The 24,580-nt window shown below is 40.2% G+C and overlaps 1 protein-coding gene across 1 annotated transcript in view; it reads right to left on the minus strand.

Annotated features, from left to right (window-relative positions):
- Nucleotides 1-23,154, minus strand: part of LOC143849135 (transcriptional corepressor SEUSS-like) — a 28,057-nt gene extending 4,903 nt beyond the window's left edge. The window contains exons 1-7 of the mRNA XM_077358186.1: nucleotides 20,744-23,154; nucleotides 20,537-20,656; nucleotides 20,158-20,206; nucleotides 19,768-19,982; nucleotides 19,593-19,661; nucleotides 10,856-10,953; nucleotides 885-978 (exon numbers count right to left, since the gene is read on the minus strand). Of these exons, the coding sequence (XP_077214301.1) occupies nucleotides 885-978; nucleotides 10,856-10,953; nucleotides 19,593-19,661; nucleotides 19,768-19,982; nucleotides 20,158-20,206; nucleotides 20,537-20,656; nucleotides 20,744-21,787 (1,689 nt within the window). The 5' untranslated portion in view covers nucleotides 21,788-23,154. The remainder of the gene's footprint in view (nucleotides 1-884; nucleotides 979-10,855; nucleotides 10,954-19,592; nucleotides 19,662-19,767; nucleotides 19,983-20,157; nucleotides 20,207-20,536; nucleotides 20,657-20,743) is intronic.
- Nucleotides 23,155-24,580: the final 1,426 nt, after the last annotated feature.

Below are 24,580 nucleotides of genomic sequence, written 5' to 3' on the forward strand. Positions count from 1 at the left end.
TGCCAATATCAGTATTGTAGTTTGGTACTTGGTGTAAATGTGTAATTGGTGTAACACAGTCATCTTGTATAGATCAGCTTCCCATGACGGGATTACATGTTCTGCATTTATATTCACTCAAGTACTATGTATTGATATAATCATACATCTAGTGATGTTTGGTTTGTTTTTTTTTTTTGGATCCATGTCACTGTCGCTGCATGAAGGTGTCAATATCACCTTTTTTGGGAATCATTGTGTAAGAATTCGGCTGACTCTGCATTAGAGAATTGGACCCTGAGCAATCCCATCTTTAGAAATCATGGAAACTTAGGGGCCGTTTGGATACGCAGATTTTAGAATCTTGGATTTCATCAAAATCGTAGTTGCGAGACGAGAGAAGAAGGAGAACGACTGCTTCATTTCTCTTTAGAATCTTTGATTTTAAGTAAGACATCCAGGTATTAGAAATCTCTCCCACATCCTGAGATTTCTAAAACCTGGAAACATGGGATGATCTCCTGATCTCTTGATGACGGAAAGAAGGGCGAGAAAACAGAAAACGACGGCTGGTCTCGTTCTCTCGTCTCCCAACTACGATTTGGAGGAAATCCAAGATTATAAAATCCACGTATTCAATTTCAAACAGCCCCTTGTTTTCCCTTCGTTCTCCAAGAAATTAGATTTGACATCGGCAATGACTCAACACTTTTAACTTGGTTTTAGCTATGACCATAAAAAGGCACAATAGGAATTGAACATATTCCTAACTAAAGAAATTAAAGAATGGTGCATAGGCTAAGGCCCTGTTTTGGACTCACAATCGGTTCTCAAAATCTAAAACAAACAGGGCCTATATACCTCATCAATAACTTCCATTAACAGTAATATTGAATAAAAACTACCTGAAGGCAACGGACATATCTCTTTGTATATCCCAAATCATTTACCAATGGCACCTCCAAGGATTTGGCCAATTGACGAGCAGATGCAACAAACCTGAAGCAGAAATAAAATATGATGTTAATTGAGACTAACAATTTGAGATTGACAGATTGGAATTCAAAAAGGTCCATGACCCAAACTGACATGCCAAGAATCCTAAACTACAAATAAACTGGATCTCGTTGATGGGATGGAATTATTCCTTGAAATGTAACTTATTAAATAGAACGAAGAAATTCAGCCATAATTAAAATAAAGAAATTTTGAAAAATGTCAAACAGATCCACGAAAAAAGAGTTGGACGAAAAGTTCCAGAGTATCGGTAGCTACCATATGGTTTTCTAGAATTTGACCCTTACCACAAATGTCCAAGTAAAACACCGAAAAGATAGCAGAAACTAGGAGGAAGAAATGACTTTTTCCCATGCAATCATGCAAAGATGAAACAATTGAAAAAAAAACGACCGAAACAAAAACTGCATTACTGTCATCTATTAATAAGAGTTTCTAAAAACTGATAAATGAGTGATGGATCACTTGCACTCTGATCAAATTCAGAAAACTTTACTTCTCATAAGTGATACCATATCATATAACCCAAAATTCTAAATAAAATATGTCGCAACAACCTAAAACATGCACATCATCAGCTTAGGGGAGAGGAAGCAACAGTAACGCATTGCACTTCATGTTCCGATTACTGCTACGAGAAACACGATTGATAGCTGCAGCATAAAACTGAAAGCTCCAAACGAAAAAAAGCCACATAAAAAGAAAAATGATAGAATAAAAGTTTGCTTATGTGACTAATCACCACCGTTTAATAAGATCCGAATAAAATTCAGAATTACATATAATGAGGGCCTTGAAGAAATAACTTGGTGCAAATCTGAAACAAGTGAATTGAAAAACCAACTAGCATTCCTGAACATACATATGAGAAAGTTAATCACCAAAAAAGTAAAGAAAATTGGCAAGCTAATAGGGATTCAGGCTACAATGATACTGATGCAGGACCGAAGGGAATAAAAATAGATATTGTAGTTCTGATACTAGTTGATGTAGGACTGATTAGGGAAAATAAAATAAACTTCAGTCTGCTGAGTAAAGAAAAGGGGTAAAGGGGCAAAGGCTAAGGTTTAGGGTCCAGCAACGGGGCATGAAATCAAGGAATAAGGGACCAGCTTCAAGGGGGTTAGGGAATTGAGCAGATGGGCTGTTGAGTTGATATGAGGGACTGCTATAACACATTTTGGAACAGTTATAATAGGACTGCTTACGGTGGACTCTATTAGGCTGGTCGGCTGAATAGGGGTGATGTATGATGATACATGGGATGAAGGAGGTCTGAACTGTAGGTGAAAAAGTAGACTGCCGGGACTGTTGGGACTGTAACGAATGATGGCCGACTGGACCATGACCACTCTTGCTAGGCCTGATTGAATGAAGGTGAGTTTAAAATGGGGGTTATGTCAGGAATGCAGGAATAGGTTGAGATTGGGTTCTTAGATTTTAACAGGTCAAAAAAAGACTGGCTTGATGGATTTGGTTGAAGATTGGGGAGTGTAGATCAGTTCTAGACATGTTCTTGAGTCTCTGGACAGATCAAGAAAGGGACTGACGTTAACGGTTTTCAAAGAATTGAAGATCAGTTTTGTGATCGATGGAAGTGAATAGGGTTTAGGGCCATGGACTGAGAATAGGTGTTATGGGTAGTTTGGGACTGTTTCTTGAATCTGTGAACGGATCAAGAATAGAATCAAGAAAGGATTAAGCTTGGGCTGTCAACTGTGCAAAGGTTGGGAAAGAAGAGTAGGAACACAGTAGTGGTCAGCTGTGTAGCAAAACGGGTCAAGGTTGGGAATTCAAGAACAGGGGCAGGGAAATAAAGCAAAAAAAGAAAAAGGAGAGAAGAAGACCTAGAACCTCTCTAGGTTTCCTAGGAGCCAAACCTAGGTGAGAGCGTCACATTCCAAAGCACAAGGCTGTAGATGCTGCATATCAAACAAGGTCTATAACTCTCAAAGGGCCAAAAGCCTTACATATATAAGCAATTGTAAGCCCCGCGAACAGATGCGTTGCCTAAGTCAGGACTTGAGAGCAAAGATCGGTGCAGGAGTTAAAGCAGAGTGGAGGATTAATGATTTTTAGGATTTCAAGGTTAGAAATGATGAAAAACACCTTTAAGTGGGTGTACCAATTTTTAAAGGATAATACGTAGTGTTATCAGAATTTGTAAAAAAAATGTAGAAATAATTCTTTTTATTTTCTTAATTAGTAGAATAAGTCGAGTTGTTCTCTTAACATGGGCTAACATAATGATATGATCCAACCCACTTGAGAGCTATTATTCATTAAGTTACATAAGACATTTAAATGAGACATTCTAGATTAGGTTTATTTCTGTTTTAGCTATGATTTATTTCTATTTTTACGGACATTTTATTATCTTGGATATGGAGGTTGTCCACATCACCTAGGACCTACACACCACTACCAAGTGAAAGAAAAAAGGAAAACGGAATTAATATTTTTTTTAAAGTATGAACTTGTTATGTTTTAGTAAAGACAGACATTCTATTTCTACTAAGTACTTACTAAAAATAATAAAATACAAACCTTGGCAAATACCCCTCACCCCCCATATAAAAGACTTAAAAGTGGAAGCCCTAGAGGAGGTTTGGGTTTGGATTTCTACGCCTTTTGCAACTGCCAGCAACCTCTCTCTCCTCTCTTCCTCCCCTCTCCTTCCCATTTTCCTTCACCTCCTCCTCTACTTTCCCCTCCTTTCTCCTTTTCCCCCTTTTCCATCCTCTATTTTCCCTTTTTTCCTCTCAGTTTTGCCTCCTTATATCTATCAGCCTGCAATCCCAGAATTTTCGGGCAAACGACAACCCCCCTTGCATTTTCCTCCTTTTCTCCCCTCCCTTACCAGTCAGCCTTCTTCTCGCGCCTCAATGCAGCTAACACCCCCTCTTTTCAACTCTTATTGTCTTTGAACAACAACCCATTGTTTGCAGGTTCTAGCCATGTTTCCCCTCTTCTCTCGCCTTCTATTACTCCCTTCTCATCCACGAACAACCAATTGTTGTAGTTGTTGTTCCCCATCGCAGTCTGTTGATTTTTATCTGTTGTCTTGCACCACTTTATAGAAAATCCAGCCATCATTTTCCTCTACCGGCTGGTGCATATGGTCCCAGTTGTTCCTTTACTATTTTCACGACGTCCCCCATCAATTTTCCCATCAATTTTGCATCATTCCGATGGCTAGTACAACCCTTGGACAGACCGTTACTGCTGTTATCACACCCTCTTTTCTTGAGATCTCCTTCTCTGCTGTTATCACAATCAGGCGATATCTGGTCTTTAATACCCATTGCCCTATATAGACTTTCATATATAGTAATAGAACCATTTCTTGACCTGTCCCTTTTCCACCCATACCTTTTGGGCCCTAATTTTGTTTATTTTAGATCGTTTTCACATTGTGGACAAAATAGTACATCAGATAGAACTTCGTTGGCACGACTATGCATTTGCAAACTATGTTTGGACAGAACTTGGGTAGATGCTCAAAAGTTAGTGAATTAGCTCAAAAGTTTTAAATCTTTGCAAATCCTAGATGCTAGATGATTAATTTTGGATCTTTAAATCTGTTAAAGTATAAAAGATAAATACCGCCTTTCTCCAACAGCTTAAGCTTTTGGAGAAGTTGGTAAGTTAACACGGTATCAAAGCCAAAGGTCTCGAGTTCAAACCTCCCGGATAGCAAAAATCCACATGTGATGGTCGGCCCAAAGTGGGACCACATGTGCCACGTGTTTGCCAAGTGGGCCACACGTGCCAGGGAGTGTTAAAGTATAAAAGATAAATACCGCCTTTCTCCAACAGCTTAAGCTTTTGGAGAAGTTGGTAAGTTAACAAAATCTGTTCATGGAATGAACGTGCTATTTTAATCTTGGCTTAGACACATTTATGCACCTATAAGTTCTCCAAAGAACTCGCAAACCAATTTTGGTATCAAAGCTCGTGTCTTAGAATCCCTCATAATCTATTCATTTTTAGCCTCACATGGTTTTAGACTGAGTAGGACTAAGACAGAATATATGGAATGCAACTTTAGTAATGTAAGGAGGCGGGACGAGGATGTAGTAAATATGAGTGTGCAGGAGGTACCTAAGAGGGATATCTTTCGCTATCTTGGTTCAATTCTACATAAGGAATGAGAGATTGAAGAGGATGTTAACCATAGAATAAGAACAGGTTGGTTGAAGTGGAAGCTTGCCTCAGGAGTTCTGTGCGACCGTAAAATCCCTACCAAGTTGAAGGGAAAGTTTTATAAGACAACTGTAAGGCCAGCCATGCTGTACAGCTCAAAATGTTGGGCCACCAAGAAGCAACATGTGCATAAGATGAGTGTAGCGGAGATGCGAATGCTTAGATGGATGTCCGCCACACAAGGTTAGATAGAATTAAAAATGAAGACCTTCGTAAAAAAGTGGGGGTGGCACCAATTGAGGAGAAGATGAGAGAGCACTGCTTAAGATGGTTTGGACATATCCAACGTAGGCCTTTAGATGCTCTGGTGAGAAGAGGTGACTCGTGCCAAATTGATGGAGTAAAAAGAGGTAGGGGCAGACCCGAAAACAACTTGTTTAGAAACAGTGAGGAAAGACATGATAGCTAGGAACATAACAGAGAACATGACCTTGATAGGATAGAATGGAAGAAAATGATCCACGTAGAAGAACCCAACTAGAACCAGGATTAGAGTCGGGTAGATTCCTTTTACCTTCTTCATGAATTTTTTCTAAAGGATTCATTTAGCCGACCCCAACTAGTTTGGTACAAAGGTTTTGTTGAGTTGAGTTGAGTGTTCAGTAAAAAATATAGTCCTTAGTTATATGTTTAGGTAGTTCATTTAGTGCCCTTCAGACGTGGGGTAAAATTCTTGATAGAATCTAGATTATTGATTTTCGTCGTTTAGGGGTTCTTTACATGATAAATGAGTTTCTTAATGTTTTCCTAGGTCGAAGAGCCCCCACTTCAAGTTATCTAGATAGTGATTATATTGTATCAGGAGTTCCGTGCGACCGTAAAATCCCTACCAAGTTGAAGGGAAAGTTTTATAAGACAGTTGTGAGGCCAGCCATGCTGTACAGCTCAAAATGTGGGGCCACCAAGAAGCAGCATGTGCATAAAATGAGTGTCGGGGAGATGCGAATGCTTAGATGGATGTCCGCCACACAAGGTTAGATAGAATTAAAAATGAAGACATTCGTAAAAAGGTGGGGGTGGCACCAATTGAGGAGAAGATGAGAGAGCACTGCTTAAGATGGTTTGGACATATCCAACGTAGGCCTTTGGATGCTCCGGTGAGAAGAGGCGACTCGTGCCAAATTGATGGAGTAAAAAGAATAAGGGGCAGACCCGAAAACAACTTGTTTAGAAACAGGAAGGAAAGACATGATAGCTAGGAACATAACAGAGAACATGACCTTAAATAGGATAGAATGAAAGAAAATGATCCACGTAGAAGAACCCAACTAGAACCAGGATTAGAGCCGGGTAGATTCCTTTTACCTTCTTCATGAATTTTTTCTAAAGGATTCATTTAGCCGACCCCAACTAGTTTGGTACAAAGGTTTTGTTGAGTTGAGTTAAGTGTTCAGTAAAAAATATAGTCCTTAGTTATATGTTTAGGTAGTTCATTTAGTGCCCTTCAGACGTGGGGTAAAATTCTTGATAGAGTCTAGATTATTGATTTTCGTCGTTTAGGGGATCTTTACATGATAAATGAGTTTCTTAATGTTTTCCTAGGTCGAAGAGCCCCCACTTCAAGTTATCTAGATAGAGATTATATTGTATCAGAAGTTCTGTGCAACCGTAAAATCCCTACCAAGTTGAAGGGAAAGTTTTATAAGACAGCAGCGAGGCCAACCATGTTGTACAGCTCAAAATGTTGGGCCACCAAGAAGCAGCATGTGCATAAGATGAGTGTAACGGAGATGCGAATGCTTAGATGGATGTCCGCCACACAAGGTTAGATAGAATTAAAAATGAAGACATTCGTAAAAAGGTGGGGGTGGCACCAATTGAAGAGAAGATGAGAGAGCACTGCTTAAGATGGTTTGGACATATCCAACGTAGGCCTTTGGATGTTCCGGTGAGAAGAGGCGACTCATGCCAAATTGATGGAGTAAAAAGTGGTAGGGGCAGACCCGAAAACAACTTGGGTAGAAACAGTGAGGAAAGACATGATAGCTAGGAACATAACAAAGAACATGACCTTAGATAGGATAGAATGGAAGAAAATGATCCACGTAGAAGAACCCAACTAGAACCAGGATTAGAGCCGGGTAGATTCCTTTTACCTTCTTCATGAATTTTTCCAAAAGGATTCATTTAGCCGACCCCAACTAGTTTGGTACAAAGGTTTTGTTGAGTTGAGTTAAGTGTTCAGTAAAAAATATAGTCCTTAGTTATATGTTTAGGTAGTTCATTTAGTTCCCTTCAGACATGGGGTAAAATTCTTGATAGAGTCTAGATTATTGATTTTCGTCGTTTAGGGGATCTTTACATGATAAATGAGTTTCTTAATGTTTTCCTAGGTCACAGAGCCCCCACTTCAAGTTATCTAGATAGCGATTATATTGTATCGTGTCTTTATATTTGTGTTTAATGTCTTAATATCATTCGTGAGTCCGTACGATTGCTCTGCATGTCAAATTATCCACTTTCAACCATAGTTAACAAGGCCAATTCTCCACATCAGGGGCAAGCACTCAGGCTACACTGGATCAGTACACGGATATGATAGATGAGATTAAACTAACTTTGAATCGCATTAGCAAACATCTTGGGCTTAAGGCTCCTAGTGATGCCATGACTCCTAGGAATGCACGCCCATCATATTCACATGTGCAAGGCAAGGCGAGACGAAAGGACACTGACAGAATCCCTTGTACCTCAACCAATAGAGGCATGGTGTTTAGTTGCTCGGACCCCACTCTTCCTCCTAGGAGTACGAACATGAGACCACCTAGGGGAGAGTAGTAGTGAGAGTAGTGCGGGGCGTGGACTTCTAGGACCCGAATCACAAGATACCCTTCAAATATTTCACATACGGTGAACCAGGTCACAAGTCATCTGACGGTCCATATAGGAAATTTAAGTCTCAGATTAATGTAGCAAAACCAGTAAATAATGAGGATAGAACTGATGTTGAGGGAGGAAACGGTCCCAATGATGAAGGTGATCCACATGTGGGAACGAATGAGCAATCTCATGAGGTTGAGTATAATGAAACTATGCTCGATGGGGATCAAGTGAGAACAATTTATGTGACCCAGAACAGGGTTAGTCAGTCCATTAAAAGTCAAGTTTCCAACATTGTCTTGTATTCTCCTATGGTGAGGGTTGCTAGGAGACTTGAGTCCAATGTTGTTATTGTTGATAGGTTCTCCAATGTACCTACCTTATTCCATGTCTATTTGCATAGCTAGGTTCTCCGATGTGCCTCATTTCTGGAGAATTTTAAAGAGTAAAATAGGGTATATTTCAATATGACAGTACACATTGCTCCCGAGCAGATGATAACAGAAGTGGTCAATCGCAGCCTTGGAAATTTGCTGTGGTGCTTAGCCGGCGAGAGAGTTCATTAAAGGGATTTAATTCTACCCCAAGTGCAGTTTGTTTGCAGTAGTTACCTTAACTATTTCATTAGATGTACCCCCTTTAAGACTATCTTTGACCCCTTCATTACCTATCTCTAGCCCTATCTCTTCCTACTACACCGGTTGACATAGTGCCAAAGCCGAGGACTTCATTCCTAACATGAAGAAGATACAAAAAAAGTCATTAGAGCGACTGCAAGCAAACCATTAACTCTTCATGGTGACTGTTGATTAGCTCCGGGAATACCATCCCTTCGGCATGGGTATTTTAGTGACGACATTACCTCGAGATGACCGTTTCGCGATTGTAGCCACAGAAATACTTTGGAGGTTAGATAGAGCATTTTCTCATCGTTTCGACATCTTTTGGAGTCTACAACCTAGACACTTGGACGACGGAGACCTGCCGACGATCTGATTGGAGATACTTAGTTCGTTGGCGAGGACAATCAGATTCATAGTCGGATACAGTACAGACTCGACAAATTCGCGAGGACATGTTTCAGCAGTAGTAGACTTCTACTCGATGGAGTCGATTTTTTCCCATATGGGACAGCTGATGTGATCCAGCCCACTTGAGAGCCATTCTTTATGTTAGATGAGAATACATTTTTGTTTTTGTTTTAGCAAGGATCTATTCTAATTTTATGGGCATTTTATTATCCTAGATGCGGGGGGGGTTATTCACATCAGCCAGGGCCCACATATCATTACCACTTAAGTGAAAAAAAAAAGGGCAGCCCAGTGCAGGAGGCTCCCGACATTGCGGGGTCTAGGGAGGGCTAGATGTATGCAACCTTACCCCTGCTTTGCAGAGAGGCTGTTTCCGTGACTCGAACCCATGACCACAAGGTCACAATGGAGCAAACTTACCGTTGCGCCAAGGCTCACCCTCTTACCACTTAAGTGACAAGAAGAAAGAAAAATAGACTACCTATTTTTAGTATGTGCAAACTTACTATATTAGTAAAGATGGACTTACTATTTTTAGTATGTTCGGATTTACTAAACATAATAAATATGAACCTTGGCAAAGACCGCTCAGCCCCATATAAAAAGACCTAAAAGAGGAAGCCCTAAAGAAGTTTTGGACATGGATTTCTGCCTCTTTTGCAACCTCCAAGAGAAGCAACCTCTCTCCTTTCTCCCTTCCCTCTGTGTCCCTCTTGACCTTCCCCTCCTTCCTCCTTTTCCCCCTTTTCCGACCTCTATTTTACCTCTTTCCCTCTCGGCTTTGTCTCCCTACATCTGCCGGCCTGTAGTCCATCAATTTTTTTGCAGATGACAGCCCCCTCTTGCGCTTTCCTTTTTGTCTCCTCTCCCTTGCTGGTTAACCTTCTTCCCGCACCTCAGCACAGCCGAAAAACCCTCTTTTCTTGTCCTATAACCTCCGAATAACAAACTCTTGTTTGCAGGTTTTCATTGTATTTCCCTTCATTTTCTCCCCTTCTATTAATCCCTCCTCATCTACAAAGGGCCAATTTTTGTAACTGTTGTTGCCCATCTCTGTTTGCTGATTTTTTTCCTATCAGATCTGTTGTCCTAAACCACTTTACAGTAGATCCAGTCATTACTTCTGCCGGCCTAAACCACATAGCTGTTACCTTACTGTTTCCATCATTTTTGTGTCATTCTAGTGGCTCGTACAGCCCTTGGACGGACTATAACTGCTGCTATTGCTCCAACTCTTCTTTAGATCTCCTTCTCCACGGGGTTTGAGTATGTAGCCTACAATCTTAGTTACAGGTATAATTTCAGAAGCATGACTATGTGTTTGTAAACTATGTTTGGACTGAATTTAACTTGTTAGTGAATCATTTCGAATCCTAGTTGCTAGTTGATTAATTTTGGATGTTTAAATATGTTAATGAAATGAATGTGTGTTTTAGTTGAGGAGTAGACACTTGTATACTCCTAAGAGTTCTCCAAAGAACACGCAAACCCTAGGTTTGCACCACAAACATAAATTTTTTATGACAATTTTGACAAACAGAATTCGAGTGCATGCTATTGTTCCTTTGGATTAATTTGTTCAGAACTATTATAAAAAATGTTGTTTGTACATGTTACATAATCATTCATGGCAGCGATACACATCATTAGAAAGAGCAGGATAGATGTGCAATATGTCTAGCCAACTAAATATCATAGTTACAATACTGTCCTAACTTGAGATCCTCAATCCAATGGAAGCACAAATCAATGCAACCATTCAAGCACATGGTAACCCATAAAATTAGAGGAGAGTGACTTACATATTACAATTATTTTGTAGGTCCTGAGCAGATAAGCTGGATGATGCATTTTGAGTAGCAGCCTGGTATTTTTGGGCCACCGCCCCAAGTTGACCAACCTGCATAGTAGAAGTATCACCTATCAATCATCTGGAAATTATGTTAACTATGTAATGATACCTCGAAATCCATCTTACATACAAAGCGGTGTCCCCAATGTAATAAATCAAATAGCACATGTAGAAAGAGAACACAGACAATATTTAAAATTTTTGAGAAATCATATTGAAAAGGAAATTGTTATGGGTTCTAATTGATACGACATAACTGGTTAAGGAGAATGACTGCAACAACTATAGGAAAGAACATCATGTGGACTTCTAGTTTAAAACTTCATAAAATAAATAATTAAATCATGGAAGGCCAATTCACAGGGAGCAGTAGAAACATAAACATTGTCTTTTTTTTTTTCTTTTTTTTTTGAAAATGTAGTAGAAACATAAACAAATATGTAATAAATTAATAACAGAAAAGGTCTCTTCACCTTATGACAATAACACGATAATTCTTGAAACAAAATGAAAAATCTTTCAAAGATATCCAATGCTAGATATTTGGATCCATCACTCCACTTCTTTTTCATAACTCAGATGCGACAACCACTGTGTTGGTCGATGTTTACTCTTCCGTTTTTTTTTTTTTTGGGGGGGTATTTCCAACTCCTGATTAGCACTGGTCAATGTTTTTGTGAAGAAACTAGTAGAATTTAAGCTCTTATGCACACTGCTTAAGTCAAACCAATCTATTGTTTATTGGCATCATGTCATCAGACACCCCTCCCCTAGGCCTCTCCCATCTGTTTTGAAACTCTTTGAAAACAAACTTCTACATAGCTTAAAGTAGTTAGCGACTTAGCGCAGCACCTCCAAGAGACACATTGACACCTTTCTGCTGGTTTTCAGCATTTCTTTATGAAATATCAAGGCAACCTCAAGTCAAATTTTCAACAAAATAGAAATAAGAAAAATTGCAATAACACGCCGAGTCAAGGATCAACTTGGCCAGGTTCTTAATACCCAACCAAGTCACTACTGGGTCATTGGCACAGTAATTTTTGTGAAAGGAATGACATTTGCATGCACCGAACACTCCCAATGCACATTTCAAGCGCTACAGAAGTCAGTGACCATGTTATGAAACAAAAGGCGCGGTGTTTGGATAACACTACGTTGCCAACTTCATCAGCATTTTTATGTGATTGGAGTATTCTGTGTATGTGAATATCATACCTCTTCTAACTACAACAAATAATTGTGAAATTCTTTCTGATTCAATCACAATAATCGAGATAAAGGTCAAAGGAGAGAGAGAGAGAGAGAACTATTTTGCAAAATAGCAAATGTGAGGGGGTGAAAAATAAGAAAATGAAAACCATGTATATTTTGAACAAATAAAAGTGTGTTGTGAACTTGTGAACGAGAGAAAAGAAGAGGTTGAGAAAAAAGGCAGAAATCAAGGGCATGTATTTTTTCACATTTTATCACAACACAATGTTACCTGGATGGATACCCCATTTCTAGGTTGTAAAGTGTCAGCACGGTAGGACACTTCCACATAGAAACACAAGACATGATCGGGGACTTTGTAAAATGCACAGACAAGACATCCAGGGGACGACATTAAAAAGCAGACACTTGGCACTGCACTTAATGTAACACTATTTGCACATTTAAAAGTCAAAATATCTAAGCGTCGAACACCCCTATGCACAAACTATTACTATAAATTTTCTAATCATACTTTTAGTTTTTATTTTCATAAGTTTCTTTTTTATGGAAGTGTGCCCATTCAAGCTGAAAAATGGGATTAAAATGAGAATAATGGAACCCGTTAAGATAAATGTATATTGAAAAGACACATGAAGAGTTTGATTAATGGAAAAGAGTGTCAAACACAAGAAAAAGGGAACTGTTAAAAGAGAATAAGACATTGCAATGCATGCATTCTTCTACGCTTAGCAACTTCAATTAGATAATATTATAAAAGTATCCAACGCAATCCCGTTTGAAACATGCAGACAAAAAGATTACAAAGTTGAATGGAAAACTATCAAGACAAAAAAAAAGAGATAATAAAAATTAGACAAGAAATTTCAAGTGTAAATATACATCAAACATTTCCAGTCAGATGGGTGCATCATAAGCAAGGTTTGCAAAATTAGACTTGGAATGATCGGCACACTTGAACAAATATATGAGAGAGTTGATTCAATGAGTTCACCTACCGCAGCCACCAACTAATATTTAACCACTAAAAAGAATAACAATGAGACACAGACAAACACTCTAACTTGCCTATGACTTATAAACCTACATACATATAGATATGTGAAAATGAACCACAAATAAAAATGATAATAAACATTGAGGAATACACAGATAAATAATTCAAAAAATAAAGAAGTAGGAAATCAATGCAAACAAGAAAATGAAGAAATAGAAAAAATAATAACAGAGGATAAACATAGTACCAAAATATCAATAGATCCATGATACCAACTTAATAAAAATAGAGAAGTGAAAGTTTACTATGAAAAGCATTATAGATTTATAAAAGTTTTTTTTTATAATACAACATCAAGCACATTGACCTCACAGACATTTAGTAAAAAGCATTACAGACTTATCAAATTTTTTGTTTATATTCACAACAGCAAACACATTTACCTCACAGACATCTTTCTTACAATATATAAGTTCTTGAAAGTTCAGTTTCGAGTCTTTATTTTCTTGAATGGTGAAAATTTTATTTAAAAGGGCCGAGCCCAATGACCAATGAGGTCACATAATATACAATCAAACTAGACTATAATGAGATGGATATAAGGAATGAAAAAAGTTGGACAACCACATCCCACATGACCTTTGCAAGGAGAGAAGTGATCAAAAGTCACTACGGCCACCATATCAACTCCCAAACGCGCCAGTGCATCCACCTCTAATGTGATCCGACCATTGGATCATCATTTACTTGCTTTTGGACCATTATTTTAGTTATTTTTGTTGGTTATTAGACTTATTTATTGTTATTTGGATTTCCTAAATGTAAGGGAATGTCAACATCAACTAGGGCCCACACATTTGCACACACATTTGACCCTAGCCTTTTTATTTTATAAGGATGGACACTTTTGCCCTTAGTGCTTATTTTCTTAAGTGTTAGGGGAGGGGTAGAATAGACATTAGGTTTCACTTAAGTTCTTTTAAAGCACATGGGGGAATTAAGTAGAGATGTGGGCCCACCCTTTCAACCTTCACTATATTAAGGGAGCTTTAGAGAGGAAAACCCTAACTTTTTGAAGCTATTGAGAAAACATGCAGGAAGCACTCCCAAAGGAGGCCGTCGACCACTCTTTCCCCTATTCCTCTTTCTCATTCTTCTCCCCCACACGCACACGGCGTGATTTTCACCCTCCACCCGCCGCTCACGGCTCGGTGAGTTTCTCTTCTTTTCTCTTGTGCTTGCATCTTTTCTCTCCCATCTTCTCTTCTTCCTTCACCTTCTTTGTTAACTCTTCTTCACCTTCTCAACCCTAACACCATTTTCACCCCCTCTAATCTTTTTTTTTTTGAATGATAATATGATATATTAAAGAAGACTGAGGGAGTCCCCCTTACAGAACTAGAAGAGAAATAAAAACAACAAAAACTAGGAGATGAAATTAAGGAGGGAGAAAATCATAAAGAGTGAGAACTTGATTTGACACTCCATCTCTTGCTAATTTATCAGCCACCTCATTAGCCGATCTTCTCACCTGCTGAAAAGTTACCGACATTTCTTTGATGAGGTCCTTAATCTCATCAAAATACTGAAGAAAACGCCACGGGGGTTCCCGAGAGCCCCTGAGCCATCTTATAACATTCAACGAGTCCCCCTCCACCACACATCTAACTGAGCGCCCCCTTAACAAACTTAAAAAGCCTTGATGCACTGCCCTGACCTCTGCCTCATTCGAATCAGCCCTACCGATGGGCCCCGAAAAAGCCTGGAGGACCGCACCGTTACTATCTCTTAAAACACCCCCAATCCCAGCTGGTCCAGGGTTCCCCATACTGGAGCCATCGAAGTTGAATTTGACGATTCCGGCAGTAGGGGGGCTCCATTTGGGGGTTAAAACAGGCCTGATTTCCTGACTCTCACAGACCAATCTCCACCCTTCCCACAGGTCGAAGGCCGACACAAATCTGAATAACGGGAGTGCCCTTGCCCAAGATATAATCAAAGTAATGACCTGAATAAATAGTAAATGAGGAGATTTAGCTTTCCCTACAAAAACTCGGGAGTTCCTTTCTTTCCAGATGACCCATAAGAATGCCATGAATGTCAGCCACCACAAACTCTTGCCTTTTCTGCCCCATGGTATACATTTCCATCCGTCAATCAAATCTTGCAAGCAGGAGGGGAACACCCAATTGATGCCGAATCTTACTAGAATCCTCCCCCAAACCTCCCTAGCTACTCGACAATGAATGAAAAGATGATCCACCGTCTCCCCGGATTCAAGGCACATAGAACAGTGATCTATAATCAGCATATGCCTCTTTCGCAAGAAATCCACTGTTTGGATCCTATTTCTTATGGCGGACCATCCGAAGAAGCAAACTCGAGGGGGCGCCGCAGATTTCCACACCTTTGCTGCCAAAGCACTGCCCTCAACAGACACCATACTGTTGTAAAATGACTTTACCGAGAATCTGCCTGAAGAAGAGTTTACCCACAACCTTCTGTCATCCCCCGAGCCACTGACATAAGTCTCAGCAAGAAGCTGTAATAAGTTGTTCACCGATGGCAGCTCGCGGTCAAAAAAGTTCCGACGAAAAAGAGGCTGCCATATGACTTTACCATCATAGCACTCGAAACAGTCTTGGACAGAAACAAACTTATCTGCTGCTACTAAAAACAGATCCGGGAAAAGAATTTGAAGCGGAGCAGACGAACACCACCACATTGACCAAAAAGAAATCCGTGCACCGGAGTACACCCGAAATCGAATTCCACGTTGAAAGGGCGGAGATAGGCGGAGGATATCCCGCCAAATCGTCACCCCAGGATTAAGAAAATTATTTAGGGAAGTCCACTCACCTGGTGCAACACCATATTTATCGGAGATTACTCTGGTCCATAATCTTGCGTTGTCTTCGCCAAACCTCCATAACCATTTACCCATCAACGCTTGGTTTAACTGCCTGATCCTTCGAATGCCTAGACCACCTCCTTGAATTGGCATGCAAACCTCTTTCCAGCTGACTAGTGCCATGACCCGATGTTGTTCTGAACCACCCCACAGAAATCTTCGATGAAGCTGTTCTATACGTTTCACAACAGACTCCGGGCATTTGAATAAAGATAGTTGATATATTGGAATATTAGCCAAGGCCGCTTTAATCAAGGTTAACCGACCACCTTTAGATAACAAATTCCGCTTCCATGTATCAAGCCTTTTCTCTATTCTTGCCACAATGGGATCCCATGCACTTTTGCGTGGGCGCCCTACTCCCAGGGGCAATCCCAGGTAGGACGCCGGCAAGGACTCTAGAGAGCAACCCATAATATTGGCTAAGGTAGAAGCTTCTTCCTCGCTTAGATTCAGAGCATATATTCGGGATTTAGAGAAATTGGAGCGAAGACCTGTGACTAGTTCATAGCACCTTAAAATGGCCTTCAGATTAAGAATCTCTGAGGCCAAGGAAGAGCTAAATAGGAGGGTATCGTCCGCAAATTGCAAATGGGAAACCTGCAACCCAGAAGCACGGCAGGAGACCCCTGAAATCAGCCCCTCCGCTTGACCTTTCTTCAACAGCACACTAAGAGCTTCCGCTATTAATAACAAAGAGAAAAGGCGAGAGAGGGTCCCCTTGACGCAAGCCTCGAGACGATTTAAAGAAACCCTGTGCAGAGCCATTAATCAAAATTGAAAAGTATGCTGAAGATAAGCATCTCCTGATCCACCCTCGCCATTTCTCCCCAAATCCCATTCTGTGAAGGAAAAAGTCCAAACATTGCCAATCGACTCTATCGTATGCTTTTTCCATATCCAGCTTACAGATAATACCTGGCGCCCCTGACTTCGCCATCCAATCTACCATTTCGTTTGCCACCATCGAACAATCTATAATTTGTCTTTGAGCAACAAAAGCACTTTGGTTCTCTGAAATAATAGAAGGGAGTACCCTTTTGAGACGGTCCGCCAATACTTTAGCCAAAACCTTATATAAGCATCCTACCAAGCTAATGGGTCGAAAGTCAGAAGTTTGCACGGCTCCTTTCACTTTGGGAATGAGAGCCAGGAATGTTGCGCCAGTTCCACGATCCAACTCCAACCTCTCATAAAAAGCTTGAAAGAAGCCCATTAAATCGCCCTTAACATACTCCCAACAATCCTGAAAGAAAGCAAGGCAAAAACCGTCCGGCCCCGGAGCTTTGTCTCGATTCAGCGAAAATACCCCTCTCTCCACCTCTTCGACCATAAAGGGTGCTTCCAAGCCCGAGATGCTGGAATCATCAAGAGTGTTAAACACCACCTCATCCAATCTAGGCCGGATAATATCTTCCATTGAATATAACTTTCGGTAATACGCAATAATTTCCGACGTAATCGCCATTTTGCTCCCAGATAGGGATCCTTGCACTTCCAAGACCTCGATCCTGTTGTTCCGACGCCGTGCACTAGCCATATTATGAAAGTAAGCATTATTTTTATCTCCATGCTTTAGCCAAGTAACGCGGGACTTCTGCCTCCAAGAAATTTCCTCCTGAAGTAGGCTCCCTTTATGTTCCTCCTTAAGTTTGCCCAGCTCAATTAATCCGTCCTCTGAAGCTAACCTTTCCTCATCAGCCAAAGATAATACCCGAATCCGCGCTTGAATCCATATTTGACGCTCCCGAAGTGCCTCTTGACGGTTGGAATTCCATTCTTTGAGCTTTTTTTTCACAAACCTGAGTTTTGCCCCTATGATCCAATCAGCTGCACCTTCCACTTTATGGGATTCCCACCATCCACCCATCCGCTCAACCAACCATATTTGGAATATGTAGCCAGCCTATCTTCACCCCCTCTAATCTTCTTTTCTACTTGTGGATCATCACCTATCTTCACCCCCTCTAATCTTCTTTTCTACTTGTGGATCATCATCCCACTCTTCTTTCTTCCATCCTTCAACCTCTTTATTTTCTTGCCCTTTTCCGAAGACTCTCCTTGGAGGTTGCTGCTGTCCGCACAAGATTCACACTCAAGGCTTCTCCACGACTTCACCATCTTCTTTTGGGACCCGTTGTGAGTATGCTTTGGGCTAAGGTACTGTTGCGTTTTCTGGAAGGTATTTTAGAACCCTAAAACCTTTCTTTTCTTGGCCTTTAGCCATTTTTTCATGGTAGGTTTGAACCCTAACCCCTCGTCAGTGTTTTAGGATGTATTTGACCCTTGAATGATGTTTGTGGGCCCTAGTTTTAAGCATTTAAAATTCTGGACACCGAGCTTTTTTGTAATAGATTTTCAGTTTTATTTCTCGTTTGGTCCTGTTTGATGCAATGGAACTCTTACTTTCAAAGGATGGTTGACTTAGAACAACAAACCCAACTAGTGTCCGGATTAGACTTAGTCAATTTGAGCAGGTAGATCGTTTCAACTTCTTCATAAAAATTTTCTAAAGGATTCATTAGCCCACCCCAAATAGTTTGGGACAAAGGCTTAGTTGAGTTGAGTCGAGGTTGACTTAGAACAAGTTTGCATTGATTTCTCTCTTTAAATCTAACCATACGTAGGCTTTTCGGGCTGAAATTAATCCCTGTGCTTATTTTCATTTGTTTGGATATGTTATGTGATTCATTAGCCGACCCCAAATAGTTTGAGACAAAGACTTAGTTGAGTTGAGTTGAGGTTGACATAGAAAAAGTTTGCATTGATTTCTCTCTCTAAATCTAACCATACGTGGGCTTTCCGGGCTGAAATTAATCCCTGTGTTTATTTTTATTTGTTTGGATATTTTATGGCTAATGTCTTTGCAGGTTTAATTCCCACGAGCTCCATTTAGATTTCGGTTGTTGCCGTGAGCCCTCCCGGCTTGCACCAACCTCCAAGTTAGCTGATCTACATTAATGTTGGACCATAGAATCGTGGAGCTCGGAATCGTGCATCCGTCTCACAGTCTTAAACCCCCAAAAACTATAACAAATTGTAATCACTTGAAATGTAAAATAATTCTAACAAGGTGTGAGAAAACATAATTATTATGTTAAAAATCTGTTATTACTTAAGAGATTAATAAATTAAGGACTAAGAAAAAAAAATTTGTAAACAAGGGTGAATAGAAATAAAATATGAATCTCAAAAAAATAATTTAGATAACCCATAATTAAAAGTATTAGTAAGGACGGATAAGAGGTTACACACCTGTATCAACATCATACTCAGACAAGTAATAGATCTTAATAGACCTAGGCAGAGTCAAGACGTCTGATCAAGTTTTCTACTAGACAAGTTCCCATTTTCAGCTCTGTTTTTTTTCTTTTTTTGAATGCTAAAGAATTGTATTAAGAAAAAGATGGGGGAGGCCTCACAACCAAGATGGTCAATACAAAGAGAAGATGAGCATTCAAAAAAATAATACAAAGAGAAGATGATTTGGACTTCAAAAGCAATGATCATATGTATAAAAGCAATATTCAAAGTAGCATGTACAGTATAAATTGTAACTGTTACCTGAGGTATAATCAATCTTCGAGGTATAAGCTCCTCATGGCGTCTAGCACAGAACTCCCACGAACAAATCTATAAACAAGTAAAAATTTTGGAAATTAAATACATTGGTCAATATGCCTCATTGAAATCCAGTAGAGACATCTTGCATACATAAATCAATCCGACAATGTCCAACCTTTAGATCTGAAGAGAAAACAATACGAAGTTGACCATCACGTACTACACGTAGTTGCTCAAACACACTTTCCTGAATCGCTTTTTGATAATCCAGGACAATTTGGCCTGACGCATTGGGATATTCATGGGGCATATCGACATAAAGAAGTTCTTCCAAAGTACCACTATCATATTTGATTTTGCAAAGCCTTGGTAAGACCTCAACAGTTGTTTCTGAAAGCACGAAGTGAGAAGTTGAAATAAGATATATAATAATAATAGATAACCCTTCCAATGCATATAACTAGAGCCCCAACTGTCCATATATTAGAGTGAGGAAAATGAGAGCAAATTCAAATGAGCTACCAGCATTACGATCGAAAATTTCACAAAGCACAGAAATACATACCAAAACCACGGCCTGGCTTACGATTGCATATCTCGCAGTGCCACACATCCTACAAAATTACAATTAAATACTAAGTAGAGTATAGAAGACATCTCATTTCAAGAAGAAGGCAACAACTAACCAGCAAATTATTGCATTAAAATGTTTCTAATCATCATTTATGACATTAATATTTCGGATGCAATCCTTCAAAAAGCAAAAATATGGACACAATTATAAATCGATTAAAGCAAGGCAAGGTTCAACAAGGTTCGCCCATTCGCTTTTACTGGTACACAACCCAAAACAAACAGGTTACCCAGGTTTGAATCTCCTCAACTGTAACTTAAAGCTACCAAGTAGGAACAAAAGTGTTCACCATGCTTCACTAGAAAAATACCTGAGGAAAAACACCAGTAGTTTGTCGACCACTTCCATATAGAGAAACACACCATCTCTTCTTGGCATGGGGAGCAAAGTACTCAGCAACGAATTTCCTCCAAAATTCAATATTGTTATCCTGCATAAATGACGGGCATTAGCACAATAACTACTTCTAAAACACCCCTTACCATGTAATTTACTATAGGGAAAGAATAAATCTTACAGCAGGCCTGTGTTGCTGATGATACATGTAGTTTGTCAAACGCCGTGCACCCATCCCCGGTTCATACGGTTTTACAGCAGCTCTGGGTAAATTCTGTTGTTGAAATTGCTGCTGTAATTGAGCCCTTTGCTGAGGTATTGCCTTCAGAATTTGCTGCTGCCGCTGTTGCTCTTGCTGTTGTAGCTGTAGGAGACGTTGTTGTTGCATGAGATTCATCTGAGCAGCGGCAGCCTGAGACGACTGTCGGGACATTTGTAGAAATTGTTGTTGTTGCTGTTGCTGTTGTTGTTGTTGCAGAAATATTGACTGCTCGGAATGTTGCGGCTCCATCTTGATGGGTGCTAGGTTTCTCAAAGACTGGAGTTTTTGTGGTTCCATTTTCACGGGACCCAGATTCCGCAAAGACTGCAACTGTTGCTGCTGGTTATTTTGATCATTACCCATCTGTGGCTCCAATTTAACAGGGCCCATATTGCTTAACCCTGCTCGATGTAATTGATACTGCTGTTGTTGTTGTTGCTGCTGCTGACTATGATGGACGGGGAACTGTTGTTGCATCGACTGCTGATTATACAGGAAGTTTTGCACGTCGAGCTGTTGCTGATCTGACACCAGCTGGTTGCCGGACGGGTTTGGGAAATGCTGCCCTTGAGCTTGACCAGATGAACCAGAATTTGTTGGGTTGTTTGATGGGGTGAATGATGCGTGTGAATGAGAAAAACCCATGGCATTGCCTACACTGGAAAGTGGATCAGACTCGGCGGCACCCATATCGATGCCGCCACGTTGCAGCATTCCTGAAGCTGAAATCCCAGAGTTCGGCCCACCATTGCCAAATGACTGATTGAGGGATGACACGTTGGACATATTTCCAAGCAAGTTCACGTTGTTATATTGTGTGCGTGGGGAGAGGAGCGAGGGAAAAGAGGACTGCAAGGGGACAGAACCACCTTGTGCTCCCAAAATGCCGGAGTTCGTACGCAAGAGTGAAGGTGAAACAGATTGTGCACCACTGACAGGAGTCGGAGGCCCCGACGGCACCATCTTTTGAAGGGCTCAAGTAAACAACAAATTACGAAATTGGTGGAGTTAACTAAAATAGCATGGATTATGAAATCAGAACCAGAAAAGTTGAACACCAGATATCTCATTCACCCCAACAAGCACTTTGCTCCTGCATCCAAACCTTGAAACCTCACTGCTTTCACTTGGCACCAATTTCAGAAAAGAACCCTTCGTCCTAAGCATGCACTGACAACTACCGAAAACTGGACTAAGAACAAGGTAAACCAAGACCAAGAAACATGCCCCAGATCTTAACATCCTAAAACTTTCCTACTATTTTCCAAGAAGGAACAGATAATCTTCGCTACTGGCCAGAAATCTCAAGAATCTCTATATAATTTCAGAATCAGTATTTCAAAATCCAGATGCAGGTCAAAAGGCAGCCACAGCAAATCATAGTTGACTTGGCACGACGCGGCCAAGTACTCGGTTGACACGAACAGTTAATTGTTGCCGTGGACTTGGACTAGAACGCAGCCAGGGTAAGACAGAGTCCAACGCTGAGTCTTGAAACTATGTTATGAATGACAGAGAAAAAACAAGCCCAACAGTACCTATACCTCTAGAATCCAAAACCCACAAACCTTCTAAACAATATAACACAGTATCAATCTACCGATAATGTGATTAAACTTAGTAAAGATACAACAAATGCAGCACCCAGGAACCGAACTGATGAAATTCACAGAGAAATGAAAAAAATAATAATAATAATAATAACCTAGTCTACAAACCTAAATGATGAAATCAAACAGATAAAGAACAAAGTAATTAAGCACGAGTTAACCGATTCAAACACCCAAGCTCAAAAAAAGCGATCCAACCACAAAACCCTAACTCAAACTAATAGCTCTGATTAGCAACAGTTTCAAAATCTCAGAGATTGAAAGAAAACCTCCAAGAAACTCCTCCTGATTGTCTCGATTTCAAGAACTAGGACTTAACTCCACGATCCAGAGCTTCGAAAGAGCAAATTTTTGTTTTCTTTTTTTTTTATAATCTAGGGTTTTGGAGCTGAAAGAAAGAACCCTAAGAAAAGAAAGAGTAAGGAGTGGAGATTGAGAGGGCTTACCAGGTTTGGGAATTAAGAAATCTGAGAGATTTTGATCCAAATGTAAAAAAAAATGAAACCCTAGAAAAATAAATCGTCTTTGTTTCCTTCCATTTTCACAGCTGCTTCACTGATTAGGATCGCTTCTTTCTTCTTCTTTTTTCAGAATAATTTCTCCCCCTTTCTTTATATTTATCTGCTGATTTTTTTTTCTTTTGTTCTTTCTTTTTCCTGAGAGAGAGAGAGAGAGAGAGAGAGAGAGAGTTGCGGACGTCAAAATTCTATGCAATTGGATTGAATTCGTTCATTCCTTCTTTATCACCTGTCTTCTCCAAATAAGTCAAATCTTCTTGTGTCATGTACATTAATCTCACATGCATGCCATATCATCCATGAGGATACCCATCCCACCGCCTTTGGGACAATATGGGTTCCATATTCACAAAATTACCATCAAATGCTAAAAGAAAGGGATTATTTGGCTTCTTCCTAAAAGGCACTTATTGGCCCTACTTGTGCCACGTGTGTATGATCAGCTCTGTTGATCAGAACGCCATCAAAATGTCCAGCTAAATGCCTTAAGGTCGACGTGATGATCTAAGCCCACCAATTTATATATTGAATTTTTCATTATCGTGCTAACAAAAAATGGGTGGTGAAAACTTCACATATCCAATGGGTTGGGATTGTCCTATGGCCCTCATTTTTCGGGCACGACCTATGAACGGTAGGACCCACAAAAATGAATGGTTTAGATCATCCTTTCATGTGGATAGCGCTGTATTTTCTCGGTTGGACTAGCACTGCCTGTGCATTGAACGTACAAAAACTCTATTTTGACTTAGTAATGCCAGGAAAACCTGTTGAAGATGCTCAAATCTGTCTGGGAATCGGACGGTTGTGCGAGAGGGTCCCGTCCGCCACCTGTTCAGCATGTAACCCTTAGTTTTGCCTCCAGAAAATCCTCCGACGCTCAAGTCAATGTTGAGATCAACAGAATGAGAACTTAGTACCGGGAGTGTTGGAAGTTACCCTAGTGTTGTCTTGCTTGTCTCTCTGGGAGCCAATCTCCTTTTAATATAGAGGAGGGTTCCTATTTGTAGGAGGTGATGTGATGGCGTTGTGGAGTCATTTAGTGAGGCATCCACATTTTCGGGATGCGGCGTATCCCTTATGGTCAGGAGATGGCGAAATCCCTCTGATGGTGATGGTCCTGAAGTTTGATTCCGGGGAGATCTTGTTGTAGAAAGCATACAAATTTTCCTGATTACTTCTAGTGTACGACCGTGCCACGTGTTGTGGCCAGGGGGCTGTTTTTCTCTGTCGCTATGAGTGTTGATGGTCGGATCTCATGCCACGTGTTATATCCAGGTTGTACCCATAACATATAAGCCCACGACTTCTTCGAGATGGTATGGATTGAAGAAGTAATCAGTCCGTTGGATCTTTGTATAGCTTGGGTCGTCATTTGTACGGACGAGATTGTTTTATGGACCAATTACCAATGGGGGACAAACATTAGGCAAAATTATCAACAGGACCCATGCTTTTCAAAAATTATCAAAGGGGGACAAAAGAGGTCTTGTCAGTAAAAGCTGGACGAAAATACCCTTTGGCATTTACAACACCTTTTGACCTTATTTTCTCCTTCTTCCCCCTTCTTTTACTTTTCCATTATCACCTTTTTGATTTTTTACCCTACTAGTCATCTTCCTCCTTTT

This window comes from Tasmannia lanceolata, unplaced genomic scaffold, assembly GCF_043159265.1.
Source record: "Tasmannia lanceolata isolate RefF3 unplaced genomic scaffold, GAP_Taslan_0.1 ptg000016l, whole genome shotgun sequence".
Lineage (NCBI taxonomy): Eukaryota > Viridiplantae > Streptophyta > Magnoliopsida > Canellales > Winteraceae > Tasmannia > Tasmannia lanceolata.